This window comes from Bombina bombina, chromosome 2 (assembly GCF_027579735.1).
Source record: "Bombina bombina isolate aBomBom1 chromosome 2, aBomBom1.pri, whole genome shotgun sequence".
NCBI lineage: Eukaryota > Metazoa > Chordata > Amphibia > Anura > Bombinatoridae > Bombina > Bombina bombina.
The window spans coordinates 911,550,562-911,574,510 of NC_069500.1; the positions used below are offsets into that span (position 1 = coordinate 911,550,562).

Here is a 23,949-nt window from a genome sequence, read left to right on the forward strand (position 1 = left end):
TGGGCCTCCGCCCACTGGATTATCTTGGCTACTTCGGTCATCGCTAAGGAACTCCTTGTTCCTCCCTGATGCTTGATATAAGCCACTGTCGTTATGTTGTCTGACTGGAATCTGATGAATTGAGCCGAAGCCAACTGAGGCAAAGTCCGAAGAGCATTGAAGATCGCCCTCAGCTCTAGAATGTTGATGGGAAGGAGAGACTCTGTCCGAGTCCATACTCCCTGAGCCTTTAAGGAACCCCCGACTGCTCCCCATCCTAAAAGGCTGGCGTCCATTGTCACAATCACCCATGAAGGTCTGCGAAAGCAGGTCCCCTGGGACAGATGATCCAGAGACAACCACCATTGAAGAGAGTCCCTCGTCTCTTGATCTAGGGTTATTCGAGGAGAGAAATCCGTATAATCTCCATTCCACTGCCTGAGCATGATTAACTGCAGAGGCCTGAGGTGAAACCGAGCAAACGGAATGATGTCCATTGCAGCCACCATCAATCAGATTACTTCCATGCACTGAGCCACTGATGGCCGAGGAGTGGACTGAAGGGCTCGACATGAATTCAGAATCTTTGACTTTCTGACCTCTGTCAGAAAAATTCTCATGGATATAGAGTTGATTAGAGTTCCTAAGAAAGGTACCCTTGTCTGCGGAATTAACGAACTCAGGAAGCAAATCACAATGTCGGTATGGGACCGTGTTTGCTAATAAGATGACGCCTGGATTAGAATATCGTCCAGATAAGGCGCCACCGCAATGCCCCGTGGTCTTAGAGCCACCAGCAGAGACCCTAGAACCTTTGTGAAAATTCTGGGTGCCGTGGCCAGACCGAAAGGGAGAGACACGAACTGAAAGTGTTTGTCCAGGAAGGCAAACCTCAGGAACTTGTGATGATCTCTGTGGATAGGAACATGAAGATATGCATCCTTTAGATCCACTGTCGCCATAAATTGACCCTCCTGGATCAATGGAAGAATGGTACGAATAGTTTCCATCTTGAACGATGGAACTCTGAGAAACTTGACTCTTGAGGTCTAGGATAGGTCTGAAGGTTCCCTCCTTTTTGGGAACTACAAACAGATTTGAATAAAAACCCTGTCTCTGTTCCTGTATTGGAACGGGACAAATTACCCCCATGGAAGAGAGGTCTCTTACACAATGTAAGAACGCCTCTCTTTTTATCTGGTCTGCAGATAACCTTGAAAGAAGAAATCTTCCCTGGGGAGAAGAATTTCTGAACTCCAGTTTGTATCCCTGAGACACTATTTCTATAGCCCAGGGATCCTGAACATCTCATACCCAAGCCTGAATGAAAAAGGTAAGTCTGCCCCCTACCAGATCCGGTACCGGTTCGGGGGCAAACCCTTCATGTTGACTTGGAATCAGCAGCGGGTTTCTTGGATTGTTTACCTTTGTTCCAAGAGTGGTTTGGTTTCCAAGTTGACTTGGTTTGCGAATAGTTTCCTTCCTGTTTAGAGGAGGAAGCAAAAGAATTTCCCTTGAAATTTCGAAAGAAACGAAAATTACTCTGTCATCCCTTCTGCTTATTTCTTTTGTCTTGAGGAAGGAAATGACCCTTGCCTCCCGTGATGTCAGAGATAATTTCCTTCAATCCAGGTCCAAAAAAGGTATTTCCCTTATAGGGAATTGCCAAAAGCTTAGATTTGGATGATACATCCGCAGACCAAGGTTTCAGCCATAAGGCTCTGCGGGCTAGAAAGGAAAAACCTGAACTTTTAGCTGCCAATTTAGTAATTTGCAGTGAAGAGTCTGTTATTAAAGAGTTTGCCAATTTTAAAGCTTTAATCCAATCCTGGATTTCTTCTAAAGAAGTCTCAGTCTTAAGAGACTCTGCAAGAGCATCAAACCAATAAGCTGCCGCACTAGTTACTGTAACAATGCATTCAGCAGGTTGTAGTAGCAAACCCTGGTGAACATAGATCTTTTTCAGTAGACCCTCCAACTTCTTATCCATGGGGTCCTTGAAAGCACAACTATCCTCAATAGGAATAGTAGTTCGTTTGGCCAATATGGAAATAGCCCCTTCTACCTTAGGGACCGTTTGCCAAGTTTCCTTGACAGTGTCCGCAATTGGAAACATCTTCTTAAAAATAGGAGAAGTAGAGAAGGGAATACCAGATCTCTCCCATTCTTTATAGATAATCTCCAAAGTTCTCTTGGGAACTGGAAAAACCTCAGAGTAAGAAGGAACTTCTAAGTATCTGTCTAACTCAATTTCTCAGGAACGACCACTCCCGTGGAGTCACAGTCGTCCAAAGTCACTAAAACCTCCCTGAGTAACAGGCGGAGGTGTTCTAGTTTAAACCTGAAAGAAACCACTTCTGAATCAGTTAAAGGTAAGGAACTCCCTGAGTCTGAAATTTCACCTTCCGATAGAACCTCCGTACCCTCTATCTCTGATATGTGGGAGGGTACCTCCGAGGTTGCCACTAAAGCATCAGAAACTTCATCGACCACATAGTTGTCCTTCGTTTTACGTTTGCCTTGAAGTAAAGGAAAGACAGATAACGCCTCAGAGTAGAAGACATAACTGCAGCTATGTCTCTTAATGTAACTGCAGTAGAAATTGAAGACGAAGTACAGGGCACTGCTTGGGCGGGCGTTAAGGTTTGCGTTTGGGAAGAAAGCTGCGGCATACACTGACTCTCATTGTTAGACTCCTGAGAGGCATCTGCCATTGACAACTTTGTATCATGAAAAATGTTATCTTCATAGTTTAAAGCCCTCTCAATACATGAGGGACAAAAAGGAACAGGAGGTTCCACATTGGTATCCAAACACATTGTGCAAGTACCACTTTCTGAGTCCATACTATAAAACCGGTCACAAAACTACACCAAAAATTTGTAAATCTTGAAATTTTCCTTCACATTAGAGCTGGCCCTTTAAATAATACTGGCCCTTTAAATAATACTGGCCCTTTAAATGTACCACTCAGAGCTCTCTTACTATATGAGAAAAAGGAGTGGAGTAAAATAAGTACTAAAATAGAATAATACAGCACTTTTAATTTTACGGTGAACACTGTGCCTTTAAAACTTAAACATAGCCGTTTATCACTGCTGAGCACAAAAAAAACAGGCGTTTTATAACGGAGTAGAAATTGTGTATATATAAAAAAACTTTCTATGACCTCAGACACCTCGTCGACTCAACAGCTAAGCTGAGGCGCCTACCTGCCGCCAGTCCTCAGACCTCTCTCCGGAATGTGTCCGGTCGGGCTACAGTGCGCTAGTAACCGCCTGTTCTCTTAACCATGCGGCTTAGTGCACTGCACGAAAACACTGTAGATCTACGCAGTAGAGAACTACTGAGCATAACCGGAACAGGTCTCAAAGTAAACTGCGCAATGTCTAGTAAGCGCGTGAAGATAAGCCCCGCCCATCGTAGGCGTCAATCTGTACAGCTCATACCGGGAAAAAATGACCGATAAGCCCCTTAGCCCAGTGCCTCTACTCATGCTGCCATTAGGAAAACCCCCTCCATACTTGAAGAGCCTCTATTCCCTGTGAATCAAGTAAAGTGCAGAATCCACTCTGAGTTTAACTAAGTGTGCCCCAGAAACTGCACTTACCTTAATGCTGTCCGACAGCAAGACAGCTCCATCAGGTGTAGGAGGTCCTCTTCCTCCCATAGCCATGTGGCAAACAGATAGAACCTGAGTTAGATATCACTTAGGTTATCATCAAAAGGGCAGCATAACCATATGGGAGGCGCAGTGAGAATTATGTGCCACCAGTTCCCATTGCTCTAAAGCCACCAAATGCTCTTCTGTAGAGACTGATATGGACCACGGCTACACCCTAAACAAAAACAGCACACTCTGGCACCGTTTTGAAAATAAAAAAAAACTCTTGATTGAAGAATCAAATACGAACACCTCACTTTGCCATCTCTCTCTGGAGTGGGAGGGAATTAATTTTTGTAAACTTCAGACACCTCTGCACCTTGGCTTTTCCTTTCTCTTCCTAACTTCGGTCGAATGACTGGAGTGGGAGGGATGGGAGGAGCTATATAACAGCTCTGCTGTGGTGCTCTTTGCCTCCTCCTGCTGACCAGGAGGCGTAATCCCACAAGTAAGGATGAAATCCGTGGACTCATTGTGTCTTTAAAAAGAAATAAGAGGATTACAAAAAAGTATATACTGTAAACTATTGTAATACAACACTTTATTTTTACACCTAAATGTTTATTTAAGAACAAGTCCGGCAAAAGCACATTCACAAGTTTCTTTAGATCACTGGTTTTCAAACCTGTCCTCAGGCCTCTCCAACGTGCCAGCTTTTCAGGATTACCTTGGAATAGAACAGATAAAATAATCATGTTCACTAATCAGCTGACTATTTCACCTATGCTCCAGTTCAGATCTGCTCAAAATGTGGCCTGTTAGGGAGGCCTGAGGACAGGTTTGTAAACCAGTGCACTAGATGAATGAAATAACAGATCTGAATGAATTTTGAACAAAATTATAACTCCAAAGCAATGGTTATTATGCAGAAAAATCCCATATTTCAGTAACTTCAAAATAAAGCCAGTGAGTTTTGAGATGTCTCTGCTCAGGCTGCACTCAGCAGCACTAGGCTTTGAGAAATGTTTACGCTTATGTTTTGCAAAGTTATTTCTTGCTGGAATGCAAAAAAACAGGGCTTGCACTAGATTCTGAAGCACCCCAATGAGACATTACTGAAAGAAAATCATTACCGTCGATAGTTGAAGGAAGTAGTGTTGCTACAATTTCCCCTTGTCCTTTCTGGTTCTTGTACAAGAAGCATTGGAAGCAGTACAGCACTGCACATCTTAAAACAAACGGCTGTTTTTCATTCACCATGGATATCAGTAATACGACAATTGCAGGCCTGAAAAGAAAGCATAAAGCATAAGTTAACATGGAAAACCTTTAAACTCTCAAGCATAATATGACTGTTTTAAAAAAAATTAAAAAGGAAAACTATAGGTTGTAATATTCCTTCACTTACATCTCATTTTCACAGAAAAAGTCACAATACTTATATAGATCACTAAGCTAAATAATATATAATAATGCTCATTAGTTATTTTTATGTGACTAATCTAACCTTTTCATGGTTGTGCATAGGGTAGAGTATAACACAATGCTACTAAGGGGAAAATAGATTACATCCATATACATTTTGCCAAGAAAAGTGATTTTTATACAGGGTTTGTAATCTTAGTATTTCAGTAATATTCAAAAAATTCAAAAACAAAACAAAATCATAGTTTAGTACTGAGGAGCTATTGAAAAGGTAAAGGGACATGAAACCCAAATTTTCACTTTCATGATTCATATATAGAAAACAATAAAAAAAACAGAATTTATGCTTACCAGATAAATTCCTTTTCTTCCGGATAGGGAAAGCTGCTTCAGCCGAAGCAAAAACATCAAACTTGTAAAATTTTGAAAAAGTATGTAAGGAGGACCAGGTAGCCGCCTTACAAATCTGATCCATAGAGGTCTCGTTCTTAAAGGCCCAAGAGGAAGCCACTGCTCTAGTGGAATGAGCCGTTATCCTCTCAGGAGGACGATGTCCCGCTGTCTCATAAGATAAGCGGAGGACACTCCTTAACCAAAAAGATAGGGAAGTCGAAGTAGCCTTCTTCCCCTTACGCTTACCCGAATAGACAACAAAGAGTAAGATTGTCTAAACTCCATAGTAGCCTGAAGATAGAACTTCAAGGTGCGAACCACATACAAATTGTGAAGTAAGCGTTCCATTGATGAAGAAGGATTTAGGACACAAGGAAGGAACCACAATCTCCCGATTAATGTTGCGATCCAACACAACCTTAGGAAGAAAACCTAATTTAGTACGTAAAACTACCATATCTGCATGAAAAATCAGATAAGGGGGATCACATTGCAAAGCAGAGAACTCAGAAACTCTGCGCGCAGAGGCAATAGCCAATAAAAAGAGAACCTTCCAAGATAATAAGTTAATGTCAACGGAATGCAGAGGCTCAGACAAAGCATGTTGCAAAACCCGAAGAACAAGATTTAGGCTCCAAGGAGCAGACCCAGATCTAAACACAGGTCTGATCCTAATCAGATCCTTAACAAAGGACTGCACGTCTGGAAGCTCAGCCAGTCTCTTGTGCAATAAAACCGACAGGGCCGAAATCTGTCCCCTCAGGGAACTAGCAGAAAGGCCCTTTTCCAGCCCATCCTGGAGAAAAGATAAGATCCTGGCAACCTTAACTCTGTGCCTGGAAAAACCCAGCTCTTCACACCAGAATAAGTAGATCCTCCACACCTTGTGGTAGATACGCCGAGTAACTGGTTTACAAGCTTGAATAAGACTATCAATGACACTCTCAGAGAAACCTCTCTTGGCTAAGACTAATCGTTCAATCTCCACACAGTCAGCAACAGAGAATCTAGATTTTGATGAACAAATTAACCTTGTATCAGCAGCTCTCTGCGACAAGGTAACTTCCACGGAGGAGATGAGAAAATCCCCAATAGATCCGCGAACCACGTCCTTCGTGGCCACGATGGAGCAATCAGGATTACTGATACCCGCTCTTGCTTGATGCGGGCCACCACTCGAGGAAGAAGCGGTAAAGGAGGAAAAAGATATACGAGTTTGAACCTCCAGCGCACTGCTAGTGCATCTATATATATATATATTGGCCGGCTTATAAAGCTTTACATTCCACCTTTTTCTAATAAAGATACAAAGAAAAAAATATAATAGGAGTAAATTATAAAGCTGCTTAAAATTGCATGCTCTATCTGAATCATGAAAGAAACAAATTTGGGTTCAGTGTTCCTTCAAAACATAAGAATTAGGACATTGTAGACAAAAAACAGAATTTATGTTTACCTGATAAATTACTTTCTCCAACGGTGTGTCCGGTCCACGGCGTCATCCTTACTTGTGGGATATTCTCTTCCCCAACAGGAAATGGCAAAGAGCCCAGCAAAGCTGGTCACATGATCCCTCCTAGGCTCCGCCTACCCCAGTCATTCGACCGACGTAAAGGAGGAATATTTGCATAGGAGAAACCATATGATAACGTGGTGACTGTAGTTAAAGAAAATAAATTATCAGACCTGATTAAAAAACCAGGGCGGGCCGTGGACCGGACACACCCTTGGAGAAAGTAATTTATAAGGTAAACATAAATTCTGTTTTGTCCAACAAAGGTGTGTCCGGTCCACGGCGTCATCCTTACTTGTGGGAACCAATACCAAAGCTTTAGGACACGGATGAAGGGAGGGAGCAAATCAGGTCACCTAAATGGAAGGCACCACGGCTTGCAAAACCTTTCTCCCAAAAATAGCCTCAGAAGAAGCAAAAGTATCAAACTTGTAAAATTTGGTAAAAGTGTGCAGTGAAGACCAAGTCGCTGCCTTACATATCTGATCAACAGAAGCCTCGTTCTTGAAGGCCCATGTGGAAGCCACAGCCCTAGTGGAATGGGCTGTGATTCTTTCAGGAGGCTGCCGTCCGGCAGTCTCATAAGCCAATCTGATGATGCTTTTAATCCAAAAAGAGAGAGAGGTAGAAGTTGCTTTTTGACCTCTCCTTTTACCAGAATAAACAACAAACAAGGAAGATGTTTGTCTAAAATCCTTTGTAGCATCTAAATAGAATTTTAGAGCGCGAACAACATCCAAATTGTGCAACAAACGTTCCTTCTTTGAAACTGGATTCGGACACAAAGAAGGCACGACTATCTCCTGGTTAATGTTTTTGTTAGAAACAACTTTCGGAAGAAAACCAGGTTTAGTACGTAAAACCACCTTATCTGCATGGAACACCAGATAAGGAGGAGAACACTGCAGAGCAGATAATTCTGAAACTCTTCTAGCAGAAGAAATTGCAACCAAAAACAAAACTTTCCAAGATAATAACTTAATATCAACGGAATGTAAGGGTTCAAACGGAACCCCCTGAAGAACTGAAAGAACTAAATTGAGACTCCAAGGAGGAGTCAAAGGTTTGTAAACAGGCTTGATTCTAACCAGAGCCTGAACAAAGGCTTGAACATCTGGCACAGCTGCCAGCTTTTTGTGAAGTAACACAGACAAGGCAGAAATCTGTCCCTTCAAGGAACTGGCAGATACTCCTTTCTCCAATCCTTCTTGAAGAAAGGACAGGATCTTAGGAATTTTTACCTTGTCCCAAGGGAATCCTTTAGATTCACACCAACAGATATATTTTTTCCATATTTTGTGGTAAATTTTTCTAGTTACAGGCTTTCTGGCCTGAACAAGAGTATCAATAACAGAATCTGAGAACCCTCGCTTTGATAAGATCAAACGTTCAATCTCCAAGCAGTCAGTTGGAGTGAGACCAGATTCGGATGTTCGAACGGACCTTGAACAAGAAGGTCTCGTCTCAAAGGTAGCTTCCATGGTGGAGCCGATGACATATTCACCAGGTCTGCATACCAAGTCCTGCGTGGCCACGCAGGAGCTATCAAGATCACCGATGCCCTCTCCTGATTGATCCTGGCTACCAGCCTGGGGATGAGAGGAAACGGCGGGAATACATAAGCTAGTTTGAAGGTCCAAGGTGCTACTAGTGCATCTACTAGAGTCGCCTTGGGATCCCTGGATCTGGACCCGTAGCAAGGAACCTTGAAGTTCTGACGAGAGGCCATCAGATCCATGTCTGGAATGCCCCACAGTTGAGTAATTTGGGCAAAGATTTCCGGATGGAGTTCCCACTCCCCCGGATGTAATGTCTGACGACTCAGAAAATCCGCTTCCCAATTTTCCACTCCTGGGATGTGGATTGCAGACAAGTGGCAGGAGTGAGTCTCCGCCCATTGAATGATTTTGGTCACTTCTTCCATCGCCAGGGAACTCCTTGTTCCCCCCTGATGGTTGATGTACGCAACAGTCGTCATGTTGTCTGATTGAAACCGTATGAACTTGGCCTTTGCTAGCTGAGGCCAAGCCTTGAGAGCATTGAGTATCGCTCTCAGTTCCAGAATATTTATCGGTAGAAGAGATTCTTCCCGAGACCAAAGACCCTGAGCTTTCAGGGGTCCCCAGACCGCGCCCCAGCCCATCAGACTGGCGTCGGTCGTGACAATGACCCACTCTGGTCTGCGGAAGCTCATCCCCTGTGACAGGTTGTCCAGGGACAGCCACCAACGGAGTGAATCCCTGTACAACGGCAAAGAGAATGACTGGGGTAGGCGGAGCCTAGGAGGGATCATGTGACCAGCTTTGCTGGGCTCTTTGCCATTTCCTGTTGGGGAAGAGAATATCCCACAAGTAAGGATGACGCCGTGGACCGGACACACCTATGTTGGAGAAATGTTGTTTTATATGTTGTTTTATATGAAAGCATTTTGCCAAAACACTTGCAGTGTTCTCCTCAGCATGTTTTTAGCGGATGCACCACACGGCTGATTTTATTGACCACCTGGCTAAAATTTTAGCCAATACCAAGCTAAAATTAGCTATTATTAAAAATATTTATTTTTTATTGCACACAATTATCATTAAATACAAATATGTAAAATTATGCAATTAATTTGTGCTTTGATATAATATTAGAAAATATTACACAGCGCCCACACGGCTACTTCATGATGCAACCTGGCTGGCAAAATTGCACCTGTATCATCAAACATTCTCCTAGCAAACGCTATCCCTATTTCAGTAAAATCATTTACTGTGCATGGGGTATATGGAGTATACACATTCAGACAATGCACTGCTCAGACAGATGCCAGTAATGTTGGTGATGACACTTCCATTAAATATTGAGAGTTTTAACAGACACGTTTGTATTTAATAGTTACACAATGCCATCTAGAGGCCAAAAACTATTCCAGCTTTTAGAAACTCAAAATAAATGCAAGAAACTTATTATAAAATATATAACTATTAAGCTATTTTATTAGACTATATTTATATATATATATATATATATATTTATATATATATATATATATATATATATATATATATATATATATATATATATATATATAAAGCTAAGAATATGATATGACAAAATGTATTTCAGTGAGAACAAGAATTATAGACGATATAATATTATTCACAAAAATAATATAATTTTATATTAAAAATCTTAGAACATGATATCTCTGATATTTTGCCCTTTGTGAAGGGGAGAAATGGTTTTAAAACAAAAGAGGGAAATAGCATGAAATGATACAGTTGTCAATATAAACACATTTGTCAATTAAACCCCCCCACTATAAACGAAAGCTCCTAAAACAATGTTTTATCTGCATTTGTTTGTAGGTTTGTATGACCATTTCTAGTGTATGGAGGGGAAAGCTATATGTTTATTTTTATTTATTATGAAGTTTAAGGTGACCAATAATCAAAAAAGAAAATTTATGCTTACCTGATAAATTGATTTCTTCTACGATACAACGAGTCCACGGATTTCATCCTTACTTCTGGGATATTAACCTCCTGCTGACAGGAAGTGGCAAATAGCACCACAGCAGAGCAGCATATATATAGCTCCTCCCTTCTCTCCACCTCCAGTCATTCGACCAAAGTTAGGAAGAGAAAGGAAAAGCCAAAGGTGCAGAGGTGACTGAAGTTTAACTAAAATAAAAATACACCTGTCTTAAAAAATAACAGGGTGGGCCGTGGACTTGTATTGTAGAAGAAATCAATTTATCAGGCAAGCATACATTTCCTTTTCTTCTACAAGATACGACGAGTCCACGGATTTCATCCTTACTTGTGGGATACAATACCAAAGCTACAGGACACGGATGAAAGGGAGGGACAAGACAGGGACCTAAACGGAAGGCACCACTGCTTGAAGAACCTTTCTCCCAAAACCAGCCTCAGAAGAAGCAAAAGTATAAAATTTGGAAAAAGTATGAAGAGACGACCAAGTTGCAGCCTTGCAAATCTGTTCAACAAAAGCATCATTTTGAAATGCCCATGAGGAAGCCACAGCCCTGGTGGAATGAGCCGTAATTCTTTCAGGAGGCTGCTGTCCAGCAGTCTCATACGCTAAACGGATGATACTCTTCAACCAAAAAAGAAAGAGAGGTAGCCGTAGCTTTCTGACCCCTACGCTTTCCTGAAAAAACAATGAACAATGAAGATGATTGACGGAAATTCTTAGTCGCCTGCAAGTAAAACTTCAGGGCACGGACCACATCCAATATGCAACATACGCTCCTTCTTAGAAGAAGGGTTAGGACATAAAGAAGGAACCACAATTTCCTGATTAATATTCTTATTAGAAACAACCTTAGGAAGGAAACCAGGTTTGGTACGCAAAACCACCTTATCAGAATGGAAGATAAGGCGAATCACATTGTAAAGCTCAGAAACTCTACGAGCAGAAGAAATAGCAACCAAAAACAAAACTCTCCAAGATAACAACTTAATATCTATGGAATGAATGGGTTCAAACGGAACCCCTTGAAGAACATTAAGAACTAAATTCAAACTCCAGGGTGGAGCAATTGGTCTAAACACAGGCTTAATTCTGGTTAAAGCCTGACAAAAAGACTGAACATCTGGAACATCTGCCAAACGTTTATGTAGCAAAATTGACAAAGCAGAGATTTGTCCCTTTAAGGAACTCGCTGACAGCCCTTTCTCCAATCCTTCCTGGAGAAAAGACAGAATTCTGGGAATCCTAACCTTACTCCATGAGTAGCCCTTGGATTCACACCAAAAAATATATTTACGCCATATCTTATGATAGATCTTTCTAGTGACAGGCTTACGTACCTGAATCAAAGTATCAATGACCGCATCAGAAAATTCCCGCTTAGATAAGATCAAGCGTTCAATCTCCAAGCAGTCAGCTGCAGAGAAACTAGATTTGGATGTTGGAAAGGACCTTGAATGAGATGGTCCTGTCTCATCGGGAGCTTCCACGGAGGCAGAGAGGACATGTCCACTAGTTCTGCATACCAAGTCCTGCGTGGCCACGCAGGCCCAATTAGAATCACTGAAGCCCTCTCCTGCTTGATCCGAGCAATCACCCGGGGAAGGAGAGGAAATGGAGGGAACAGATAAGCTAGGTTGAACGACCAAGGCACTGCCAAGGCATCTATTAGTTCGGCCTGAGGATCCCTCGACCTGGATCTGTATCTTGGGAGCTTGGCATTCTGTCGAGACGCCATCAGATCGAATTCCGGTCTGCCCCAGCAGAGGATCAGTGAGGCAAAGACCTCCAGATGGAGTTCCCACTCCACCGGATGAAAAGCCTGTCGGCTTAAAAAGTCCGCTTCCCAGTTGTCCACTCCTGGGATGTAGATTGCGGACAGATAACAAGAGTGGGTCCCCGCCCATCAAATTATCTTGGATACTTCTTTCATCGCTAAGGAACTCCTCGTTCCTCCCTGATGATTGATGTAAGCCACAGTAGTGATGTTGTCCGACGGGAATCTGATAAATTCGGCCGAAGCCAACTGAGGCCACGCCTGAAGTGCATGGAATATTGCTCTCAGTTCCAGAATATTGATTGGAAGTAGAGACTCCACCTCAGTCCATACACCCTGAGCCTTCAGGGAATTCCAGACTGCACCCCAGCCTAATAGACTGGCGTCCGTTGTCACTATCACCCACGAGGGTCTGCGGAAACACGTCCCTTGGGACAGATGATCTGGTGATAACCACCAAAGAAGAAAGTCTCTGGTCTCCTGGTCCAGATTTATCTGAGGGGATAAATTTGCAAAATCCCCATTCCACTGTCCGAGCATGCACAGTTGCAGTGGTCTGAGATGAAATTGAGCAAACGGAATGATATCCATTGCCGCCACCATCAATCCGATTACCTCCATGCACTGAGCCACTGATGGCCGAGGATTGGACTGAAGGGCTCGGCATGTATTTAGAATCTTTGATTTTCTGACCTCCGTCAGAAAAATCTTCATGGATACAGAATCTATTAGAGTTCCCAAGAAGGGAACCTTTGTCTGCGGAATTAGTGAACTTTTTTCTAGATTCACCTTCCATCCGTGAGTTCTCAGAAAGGACAACACTGTGTCTGTATGAGACCTTGTCAGATGATAAGTCGACTCCTGGATCAGAATATCATCCAGATAAGGCGCTACTGCAATGCCCCGGGGCCTGAGAACCGCCAGAAGGGACCTTAGAACCTTCGTGAAGATCCTGGGTGCAGTGGCCAACCCAAAGGGCAGAGCCATGAACTGAAAATGTTTGTCCAGGAAGGCAAACCTTAGGTACTAATGATGATCCTTGTGGACAGGGATATTAAGGTATGCATCCTTTAAGTCCACGGTAGTCATAAATTGACCCTCCTGGATCATTGGCAAAATTGTTCGAATAGTCTCCATTTTGAAAGAAGGGACTCTGAGAAACTTGTTTAGACTTGAGATCTAAAATGGGTCTAAACGTTCCCTTTTTTTTGGGAACCACGAAAAGATTTGAGTAAAACCCCTGCTCCATTTCCTGTATGGGAATGGGACAAATTACTCGCATGGTAGAGAGGTCTTTTACACAACGTAAGAACGCCTCTCTTTTTATCTGGTGTACAGACAATCGTGAAAGAAGGAACCTTCCCCTTGGGGAGGAACTTTTGAATTCCAGTTGATACCCGTGGGTCACAATTTCCAGTGTCCAGGGGTCCTGAACATCTCTTGCCCAAGCCTGGGCAAAGAGAGAAAGGCTGCCCCCTACTAGATCCGGTCCTGGATCGGGGGCCGCCCCTTCATACTGTCTTGGAAGTAGCACCAGGCTTCTTGGGTTGTTTACCCTTGTTCCAAGCCTGGTTGGGTCTCCAGACGGACTTGGCCTGAGCAAAATTCCCTTCCTGTTTTGTGGAGGATGAGGAAGGAATTCACTTAAAGTTTCAAAAGGAACGAAAATTGCTCTGTCTACCTTTCTGTTTAGGTGTTTTATTCTGAGGTAAGAGATGTCCCTTACTTCCCGTAATGTCTAAAATAATCTCCTTCAAGTCAGGACCAAATAGAGTTTTCCACTTGAAAGGAATAGACAAAAGCTTGGTTTTAGATGACACATCCACAGCCCAAGACTTCAACCACAAGGCTCTGCGTGCTAAAATGGTAAAACCTGCATTCTTAGCCGCTAACATAGCGATCTGAAAAGTGGCTTCCGTGACAAAGGAATTAGACAATTTTAGGGCCTTATTCCTATCCATTATTTCCTCTAAGGAAGTCTCAGTCTTTAGAGATTCTTCCAGGGCATCAAACCAAAAGGCAGCCGCAGTTGTAACTGGTACAATGCAGGCCGTCGGTTGTAAAAGGAAACCCTGATGAACAAAAAGTTTCTTTAGCAGACCCTCCAATTTTATATCCATAGGATCTTTGAAAGCACAACTGTCCTCAATCGGTATAGTTGTACGCTTAGCTAGAGTATAAATCGCACCCTCCACCTTAGGGACTGTCTGCCAAGAATCCCGCACAGTTTCAGGTATAGGGTACATCTTCTTGAATATAGAGGAAGGGGAGAACGGGATACCCGGTCTTTCCCACTCCTTGGTGACAATCTCCGAAATTCTCTTAGGAACCGGAAAGGTATCTGAGTAAGTAGGGACTTCCAGATATCTGTCCATCTTACACAATTTTTCTGGAGGGACCACAATAGTGTCACAATCATCCGAGTCAATAAAACCTCCCGTAGCAATAAGCTGAGGTGTTCCAATTTAAATCTAAAGGACATGACGTCCGAATCTGATTGGAGTAAAGCACTACCTGAGTCAAACAGCTCCCCTTCAGACAAAGTCAACTTACCCTCCACTTCAGAGGTCTGTGAGGGTAAATCAGAGATAGCCATCAAAGCATCAGAAGCTACAGGGAGACCCTGTGATTCTGTTCTGCTACGCTTGCCTTGTAACCCTGGTAACTTGGACAAAACCTCTGAAAGGGTAGAAGACATAACTGTAGCCACATCTTGCAAAGTAAAAGAAGCAGACACCGATGGCACAGCTTGAGCTGGTGTTAAAGACTGTGACGCTTGGGGAGGAGATTGCGGCAAATCTTGACTCTCAGTGGAAAGAGAATCATCCTTCAAAAATAATTTCTCTTTACCCTGTACTGCTTTCTCCACACAATTGTCACAAAGAGTGACAGGTAGTTCCACAGTGGCATCTAAACACATGCGACATGTATCCTGACCCATGTCTTCCATAACAACAAATGCAAGTTACCAACTTAGTCAGATTTCTTTTATTGAACAAAAGTGTACTGTCTCTTTAAATGAAAAAAATCTTTAAATTACAAAAACGAGTACTGTGTCTTTATAAAACTTTATTATTACCCAAAATAAATTTGATCGTTATTAAATATACTGTCCCTTTAATGAATAAAAATAGTTTATATTTCTGCTTTAGATTGTAGCCCACAGAACGAGGAGAAAATAAAGCCTCACAGAAGCCCTGCACTAGCTTTCAGATATGCCGATAGAAAAAACAGGAGTTAGAACTCCAGTCACCCTGCCACAGCTCTGCTGCGGCTCCTACCTGGCTCCGGATGAGAACCGGACGTGACCCCCTGATCTAGCAGCACTCTATACTGAAGTGACAAGCTGCACCGGGAAAGGTATCCGTCACCTGCCTAAGACAACTACGCAATGGCGCTACAGAAGCGCGTGAATGAGGCCCCGCCCATCGTGGGCGTCTACAACCAACCGTAACTCACACAAGCCAAAATGAGTCTCCAGGGTCTGCCATCATAAGTTTAATAAAAAACACACAATATACTTGCTGTATAAACGTTTTCTTTTTAAAAACAAACACCTTTTAAAATTTTCATTAGAGTATTAAAGTCCCAGTGCCCTAGGCCACAATCTGCCTGTCTGGGAATGAATAATTATAATAATAGAGTCAGTTAAATCAGAGTTCTGCTAAAAAAAACTGAAATAAACTGCACCTACCTTCATGCTGAGTAACAGCACGATGATACTCACAGTGTCCAGAGGTCCACCATCTCCTCCAGAGGTCCTGTGGATGAGAAAACAAGGTCTTAGGCAAAATCACTAAGTCCATCTCCAGACAACACCAAAAGGGGAGGCATAGTGAAGTAAAACTCCACCAGTTCCTCACAATTGGTCCTTCAGAAGTTGCCCAGAATAAAAATAGTACACACAGGCACCATTTAAAATAATAAACACTTGAATGAAGAATCTAAACTAACACCTCACTTTACCTCTTCCTATCACTAACACAGGCAAAGAGAATGACTGGAGGTGGAGTGAAGGGAGGAGCTATATATGAAGCTCTGCTGTGGTGCTCTTTGCCACTTCCTGTCAGCAGGAGGTTAATATCCCACAAGTAAAAATGAAATCTGTGGACTCGTCGTATCTTGTAGAAGAAATAAACTTTAATTATAACAAAACATTTTGCGCTTTTATTCTTTTACTTTTTTTGTTGTCTTTATGTTTAACATACATAAACACCAAGAACAATTTGCAAAAACTAAGTCCCTTATATTTTACGTTTTCTAGACTATGGAGTTTTCTAATAATACCTTGCCTTGAAACCCTACGCACAATAAATGGCTTGGTTCATCTAAGTTTACATGTTGATTCATCCTATGTTTAGATTGTTTTTATTCCTATTTGGTCTTTAATTCTACCACTTTAAGTAGGTTTTTCTCTTTATCACAAGAGGAGCTTCAGAAAAATGCTATCAAATACAATTATACTTTGTAAATTGTGGGCTACTACATGTCAGAATGTGTTTTAAAGTGCCCTACCAGTGGACAATGCCTGTTGGTGCACTAATCAGTCATTGCATGATAAGAGAATGGGACATTACACTTATGGACTGGTGGACTTATAACCCCATACTGAACCCAGTCTAGAATACAAAGGGTTATCCTGAAACCGCTAAATCATGTTAACTTCAGATGATCAATGTAAACTTGTAAACACTAGTACATGTAGTTTTTTTAAAAAAAACTTGTATATGTTTGAAATCCTTTCAAAATAAAACCTAAACTAATGATTCCCTCTCCTCCCCCCCTCCCCCTATTTCTGCATCCCCCTCCCCTGTACAACTTCACCATAATGAACCCCTCCCCCTAACTAGCAGATAATATTCGGCCCCATGAAGTGTGCCCACTTAAATACCTTTAGACCTAGGACCAATATATATGCCCATAAGTACAGGTACTTATATATATCTATTTATCCATATACATATATTTATTTGCTTAATAACTTTAACTGCCGCTTAAATAAGACGAGTATAGAACTACTGGTGTGACTTGGTATGATGGAACTAGTTATATCAAGTAATTTTCCAGCGATATTGTATTGCTTAATTTGATGTTGTACAACTTTATAGTTTCCTGAAGGGGTGCCCGCCAATCAACGATGGGCACTCTGAACTAATCTTTCTAAACATTGTAACCTCACAACATGCAAACGCATCCTGTATGATAATAATGTTGGATTATATTGTTAATGTTTTTTTCAATGAAAATAAAAATCTTTTTGAAAAAATAAATAAATAAATAAAACCTAAAGAAATGTGTATACAAATTTTTTATCACAAACAGTGACCAAACCATCATTAACATATATAGAGCAGCATCTCTGCTGTATATTTTCATCCCACAAACACTGATCCTACTTTTCACCACTCAGTAGCTTTCCCCACTATAATAGTGCCAATAAAATATTTTTACTCTAACAATTTAAAGTGATGACAAATAAAAGTCTGCTACAAAGCAGACTGCACAAAGTACATGCTAGTGCTGTTTTTTTTTTTCACACAGTGCAACTATTTTTAAAATTATTCATTAATCTTACTTTATTACTAACCAGCTGCCTCGCCCCTGGAAATGCAGTTTTTTTTCTATACGGGGCATAGCCAATAGGAAGCTTTGCCAAACAGCTCACAGCTGTAAGTCATGATCCTGACTCACAGCAATGCTAAAGGACCTACTTCACATGTGCCTTTGTAAAGAATGAATCGGCAATGATATAGTCGGTTCACTGTATACATTGGAGATGCATTGAGTGATGGGTGAAAGCATACATCAATACACTACAGAAAGTAATAGGAATGGGTTGGCGGGAGGAATAAAATAAGGTAGGAGAAATAACTTGTAATTTTACAGATGTGCTTTACTTTTCCAGCAAAAAATTTAGCAATATTTCTGACACTAGCACAGAGATTGCATAGGTGGATTTTCACATTAATTAAAAGGGACAGTCTAGTCAAAATTAAACTTTCATGATTCAGATAGGGCATGCAATTTTAAATTGAAACTTAACTGAAGACCACCTCTTATCTCAATGCATTTGAGTTTTTCACAGCTAGAGAGTGCTAGTTCATGTGTATCATATAGATAACGTTGTGCTCACACCCGTGAGGGGGAAGTCTGCAGAGGTTTAGATACAAGGTAATCAGAGAGGTAAAAAGTTATTAATATAACCGTGTTGGTTATGCAAAACTGAGGAATGGGTAATAAAGGGATTATCTATATTTTTAAACAATAAAAATTCTGGGAGTAGACTGTACCTTTAATTTACCTTCACATTGAATTATATCTTCTCTGCAGCACATTCCTTCCAAAATAATCCCAACATCCTATAAGCATATTTACCCCATTATTCTTGCTACCTTTACCATACGTTATGGGTTAACAGTGAACCACATTCCTGAAACTTTGCCTCTCTGCCGAGAAGGTAAATTGCCAGGAGTGTAAAGTTAATTATTGTAACCTGCGAAAGTGGAAGTCCATACGTTGTAACAGGCAGGCGAGGGAAACCTATTTTAGTCAGTGACGTACAATACAGGGAGTGCAGAATTATTAGGCAAATGAGTATTTTGACCACATCATCCTCTTTATACATGTTGTCTTACTCCAAGCTGTATAGGCTCGAAAGCCTACTACCAATTAAGCATATTAGGTGATGTGCATCTCTGTAATGAGAAGGGGTGTGGTCTAATGACATCAACACCCTATATCAGGTGTGCATAATTATTAGGCAACTTCCTTTCCTTTGGCAAAATGGGTCAAAAGAAGGACTTGACAGGCTCAGAAAAGTCAAAAATAGTGAGATATCTTGCAGAGGGATGCAGCACTCTTAAAATTGCAAAGCTTCTGAAGCGTGATCATCGAACAATCAAGCGTTTCATTCAAAATAGTCAACAGGGTCGCAAGAAGCGTGTGGAAAAACCAAGGCGCAAAATAACTGCCCATGAACTGAGAAAAGTCAAGCGTGCAGCTGCCAAGATGCCACTTGCCACCAGTTTGGCCATATTTCAGAGCTGCAACATCACTGGAGTGCCCAAAAGCACAAGGTGTGCAATACTCAGAGACATGGCCAAGGTAAGAAAGGCTGAAAGACGACCACCACTGAACAAGACACACAAGCTGAAACGTCAAGACTGGGCCAAGAAATATCTCAAGACTGATTTTTCTAAGGTTTTATGGACTGATGAAATGAGAGTGAGTCTTGATGGGCCAGATGGATGGGCCCGTGGCTGGATTGGTAAAGGGCAGAGAGCTCCAGTCCGACTCAGAAGCCAGCAAGGTGGAGGTGGAGTACTGGTTTGGGCTGGTATCATCAAAGATGAGCTTGTGGGGCCTTTTCGGGTTGAGGATGGAGTCAAGCTCAACTCCCAGTCCTACTGCCAGTTTCTGGAAGACACCTTCTTCAAGCAGTGGTACAGGAAGAAGTCTGCATCCTTCAAGAAAAACATGTTTTTCATGCAGGACAATGCTCCATCACACGCGTCCAAGTACTCCACAGTGTGGCTGGCAAGAAAGGGTATAAAAGAAGAAAATCTAATGACATGGCCTCCTTGTTCACCTGATCTGAACCCCATTGAGAACCTGTGGTCCATCATCAAATGTGAGATTTACAAGGAGGGAAAACAGTACACCTCTCTGAACAGTGTCTGGGAGGCTGTGGTTGCTGCTGCACGCAATGTTGATGGTGAACAGATCAAAACACTGACAGCATCCATGGATGGCAGGCTTTTGAGTGTCCTTGCAAAGAAAGGTGGCTATATTGGTCACTGATTTGTTTTTGTTTTGTTTTTGAATGTCAGAAATGTATATTTGTGAATGTTGAGATGTTATATTGGTTTCACTGGTAAAAATAAATAATTGAAATGGGTATATATTTGTTTTTTGTTAAGTTGCCTAATAATTATGCACAGTAATAGTCACCTGCACACACAGATATCCCCCTAAAATAGCTATAACTAAAAACAAACTAAAAACTACTTCCAAAACTATTCAGCTTTGATATTAATGATTTTTTTGGGTTCATTGAGAACATGGTTGTTGTTCAATAATAACATTAATCCTCAAAAATACAACTTGCCTAATAATTCTGCACTCCCTGTATTGAAACAGGAATATTGCAACACTTCACAGATATGTTATAAAAACAACAGGTAGTGAAATAGGTAGCAGATGGAGAAAACTAACAGAACATTTATTAAATCATTTCCTTTACATTAAATAACTTCTATTAGGGTACGTTTTGCACTGTAGTTTAAGGCAAACTGGTTGAGAATCTAAATATGACATTACCTTGGTGGGTTTGATGGGGCATTTACAGAGGCAAAATAATCCTGGTTAATTTGGTTGCCTCTAATAACTTCGGATACAGTGTTTATTGTCTGTAAAAAGAAGAAAAAACAAACATGTATTCCAGCTAAACCATCACTCTAAACAGTTTTAAAGAGACATAATACCCAAACGTTGAAGCACTTAAAAGTGATGCAGCATAGCTGTAAAAAGCTGAATAGAAAGTATCACCTGAACATCTCTATGTAAGAAAGGAAGATTTTTAAGTATTCACACCCCACTGTAAAGAGTTTAAGCAGCCAATGAGAATGCTAGTCCCAGGACTTGCAAGGGAGCATACATCTGGCATGTGCAGGCAGTGTCATGTTATTTTCCTATTCAGTTTAAGGACGTTTACTATGAAGTCTTGCGAGATTTCAGTGAAATCTCATGAGATCACAGCAAAGCAATGCATGACCTGCTGATTGGCTATTGTTTCTTTTTCTAACTTGCAACTGGACAGCAGCTGAAGTGTAACTGTTCATAGAGCTCTTACTAATGTGAGCTGAAGAAATTGTGAGGTAAAATATCTTCCTTTTTCACATAGAGATGCTCAGGTGATATTTTCATGTCAGCTTTTTACAGCTTTGCTGCATCACTTTCAAGTGATTTAGCATATGAGTATTATGTCCCTTTAAGGAGACATTGATCTGCAGTGGCAAAGAAATAAAAGGCAGTGACAAACACAAAATTCTAAACTAGTACCAGCAAAAAGATAGGAAAATAATGCAAATCGAAATAAGTGGCGAGTGACCGATATTCTGTTAATGAAAGGGAAAACCACAAGATAGAAGACAGAAAAACTACCTGGGGCAAGAAGCCGTTACAAACAATGTTTCAATCAATGCTGCCATATAGTGTTCAAGACAAAGGCAAGCTCTTGAGTCTCTCTAGGTATGCTCTTAAACTCCCTCCTTGACCCACTGCAATCTGGATTTCGCCCCCTTCACTCAACAGAGACAGCAATTGTTAAGGTTACCAACGACCTACTTACAACAAAATCAAAAAGGCCACTTCTCTCTACTTATCCTCCTTTATCTGTCTGCAGCTTTTGATACTGTCAACCACCCTATTTTGCTCTATACCCTCCTATCCTTCGGCATCTGTGACACAGGTCTCTCTTGGTTCTCTTCCTAACTGTCTAACCGTACCTTTAGTGTAGCCTTCTCTGGGGTATCCTCTGCCCCATTACCTCTTTCTGTTGGGGTACCGCAAGGCTCTGTCCTCGGTCCCCTTCTCTTCTCAATCTACCCGTCCTCACTGGGTTCCTTAATAAAGTCCTACGGGTTTCATTATCATTTGTATGCCGAGGATACCCAAATCTACCTCTCTGCACCAGAATTATCTCCTTCCTTGCTAACCCGTGTCACTAACTCTCTCTCTCATATCTCATCTTGGATGTCCTCTCACTACCTCAAGCTAAATCTCTCCAAAACTGAGCTCCTTAATTTCCCCCTTCTTCAAAAATCTCCACCCCCCCCATGTCTCTATAACTGTTGACAACTCCATCATTACCCCAACCTCAATGCCCGATGTCTTGGGGTCACACGTGACTCAGATCTTTCTTTAACTCCTCACATTCAGTCCTTGGCTAAAGCCTGCCGCTTCCACCTTAAAAACATTGCTAAAATTAGACATTTCCTTACACAAGACACAACAAAGATTTTAATCCACTCTCTCATCCTTTCCCGCCTCGACTACTGCAACTCTACCCTCTCTGGTCTCCCTAGCTGCCGCCTAGCTCCTTTACAATCCATAATGAATGCCTCTGCCAGGCTCATCTTCCTTACACGTCGCTCTTCATCTGCCACACCTCTCTGCCAATCCCTTCACTGGCTTCCTATTGCCTCCAGGATTAAACACAAAATTCTCACTCTGACAAAGCCCTCAATTGCATTGATTCCCCTTACATCTCAGACCTTGTCTCCAGATACTCTCCCTCCTGTCCCCTTCGCTCCCCTCATGATCTCCTACTCTCCTCCTCTCGTTACCTCGTCACATTCCCGTCTACAAGATTTCTCAAGACTGGCTCCCATCTTATGGAACTCTCAAGCTTCAAGTGCTCCCTGAAGACTCTACTATTCAGGGACGCTTACAACCTACACTAACAAAGTTTTGTTTGTTTTTAATTTCAAGTTCTATCTAAATCTTAAAAAGTTTTATTTTGACATTCATGTCCCATTAAAATATTTCCACTAACATCTATACTTTATAACCTTTAAAAGGTCTAAATTGTTGATTTTCTAAGCCCCTGCATGCCACCTTTATCTCAGGGCAATTTTATGGCTTTTCAAAGCAAGACACTGATCGTTCATGTGTGTCATATAGATAACATTGTGCTATCCTGTGGAGTAATTCATGAGTCTGCACAAATTGTCTGAAATGCAAATAGAACAGATATAAAGAAGCAGTATGAGAATGCTTAGATACAAGGTAATTACAGAGGTAAAAAGTATATTAATATAACTATGTTGGTTATGAAAAACTGGGGAACGGGTAATAAAGGGATTATCTATCTTTTAAACAAACATTTTGGAGTAAACTGCCCTTTAAAGGGACATAAAACAAGTTGGGATAAAGACAAAATATAATAATATAATATTACTTTACCTGCAAATTTATACTGTAGTGCCTCGCCATTAACCCTTTCTTGTTAGTTTCTGAATTGCAAAGCTCTAACTCCCCCCACACATTTCCTTCTATGGCTATATCTATTGTTGTTTGGTAGAATGCAAAAATGCATAGAGATTATCTGCTGGATCATGCCTAGAAGCTGTGAACTCAGTTGAAATACAATGCCTGTGTCTAAAAACAGATAAGGGGGGTGGAGTTGGCTTCTCCAGGCAGCTTAGCTATGTAATTCATTTTGCTTATTTTTGAAAATTATTTGAAAATACTTAAAAGCAATTTTTAAACATTTTTTTATGCAAACTATTTTTAATTAATTAGCCCTTTTAGGATATGTACATATCTTAAACTGTTTTATGCCCCTTTAAGGCTTCTCTAGTTCCTCTCCGTCTCAAAGGGGTCCTCTAAACATCAGTCCTATAACTTCACCAGTTCCCTTCCCTTTCTTCTATCACTTCTCATCCCCAAGCTCAGATCCAAGCTTACTGCAGAGCCACAGCTGCTATAATGCAGCATTAAAAAGACAGGCTATATAGCAAACACGCCGAATAGAAAGTATGCTCTGTGCGCCATGACAACAGAATACACAGCCCAAGCATATTACCGACTTCTTTAAAGCTAAGGCATAGAAGAAGAGAATATTGCCATGAAAGCACTCCAGCTGCATTATTGGACCGGAGATGCTGATAAGTTAATATTTGTGGCTTTCCATTCAAAGTAAAAAAAGTAATACTTGCTTGTGGCTTTCCCTTGTATTAAAGAAAAAATACTATTCTATTTACTTTTGGAAGCACA

The 23,949-nt window shown here is 41.3% G+C and overlaps 1 protein-coding gene across 2 annotated transcripts in view; it reads right to left on the reverse strand.

The window, feature by feature from the left end:
• The window catches only part of USO1 (USO1 vesicle transport factor), a 219,247-nt gene that overhangs the window by 140,650 nt on the left and 54,648 nt on the right, over window positions 1–23,949 (reverse strand). For both annotated transcript variants that reach the window (XM_053703305.1, XM_053703306.1), the window contains exons 11-12: window positions 20,491–20,579; window positions 4,717–4,871 (exon numbers count right to left, since the gene is read on the reverse strand). In XM_053703305.1, coding sequence (XP_053559280.1) covers window positions 4,717–4,871; window positions 20,491–20,579 — 244 coding nt within the window. The remainder of the gene's footprint in view (window positions 1–4,716; window positions 4,872–20,490; window positions 20,580–23,949) is intronic.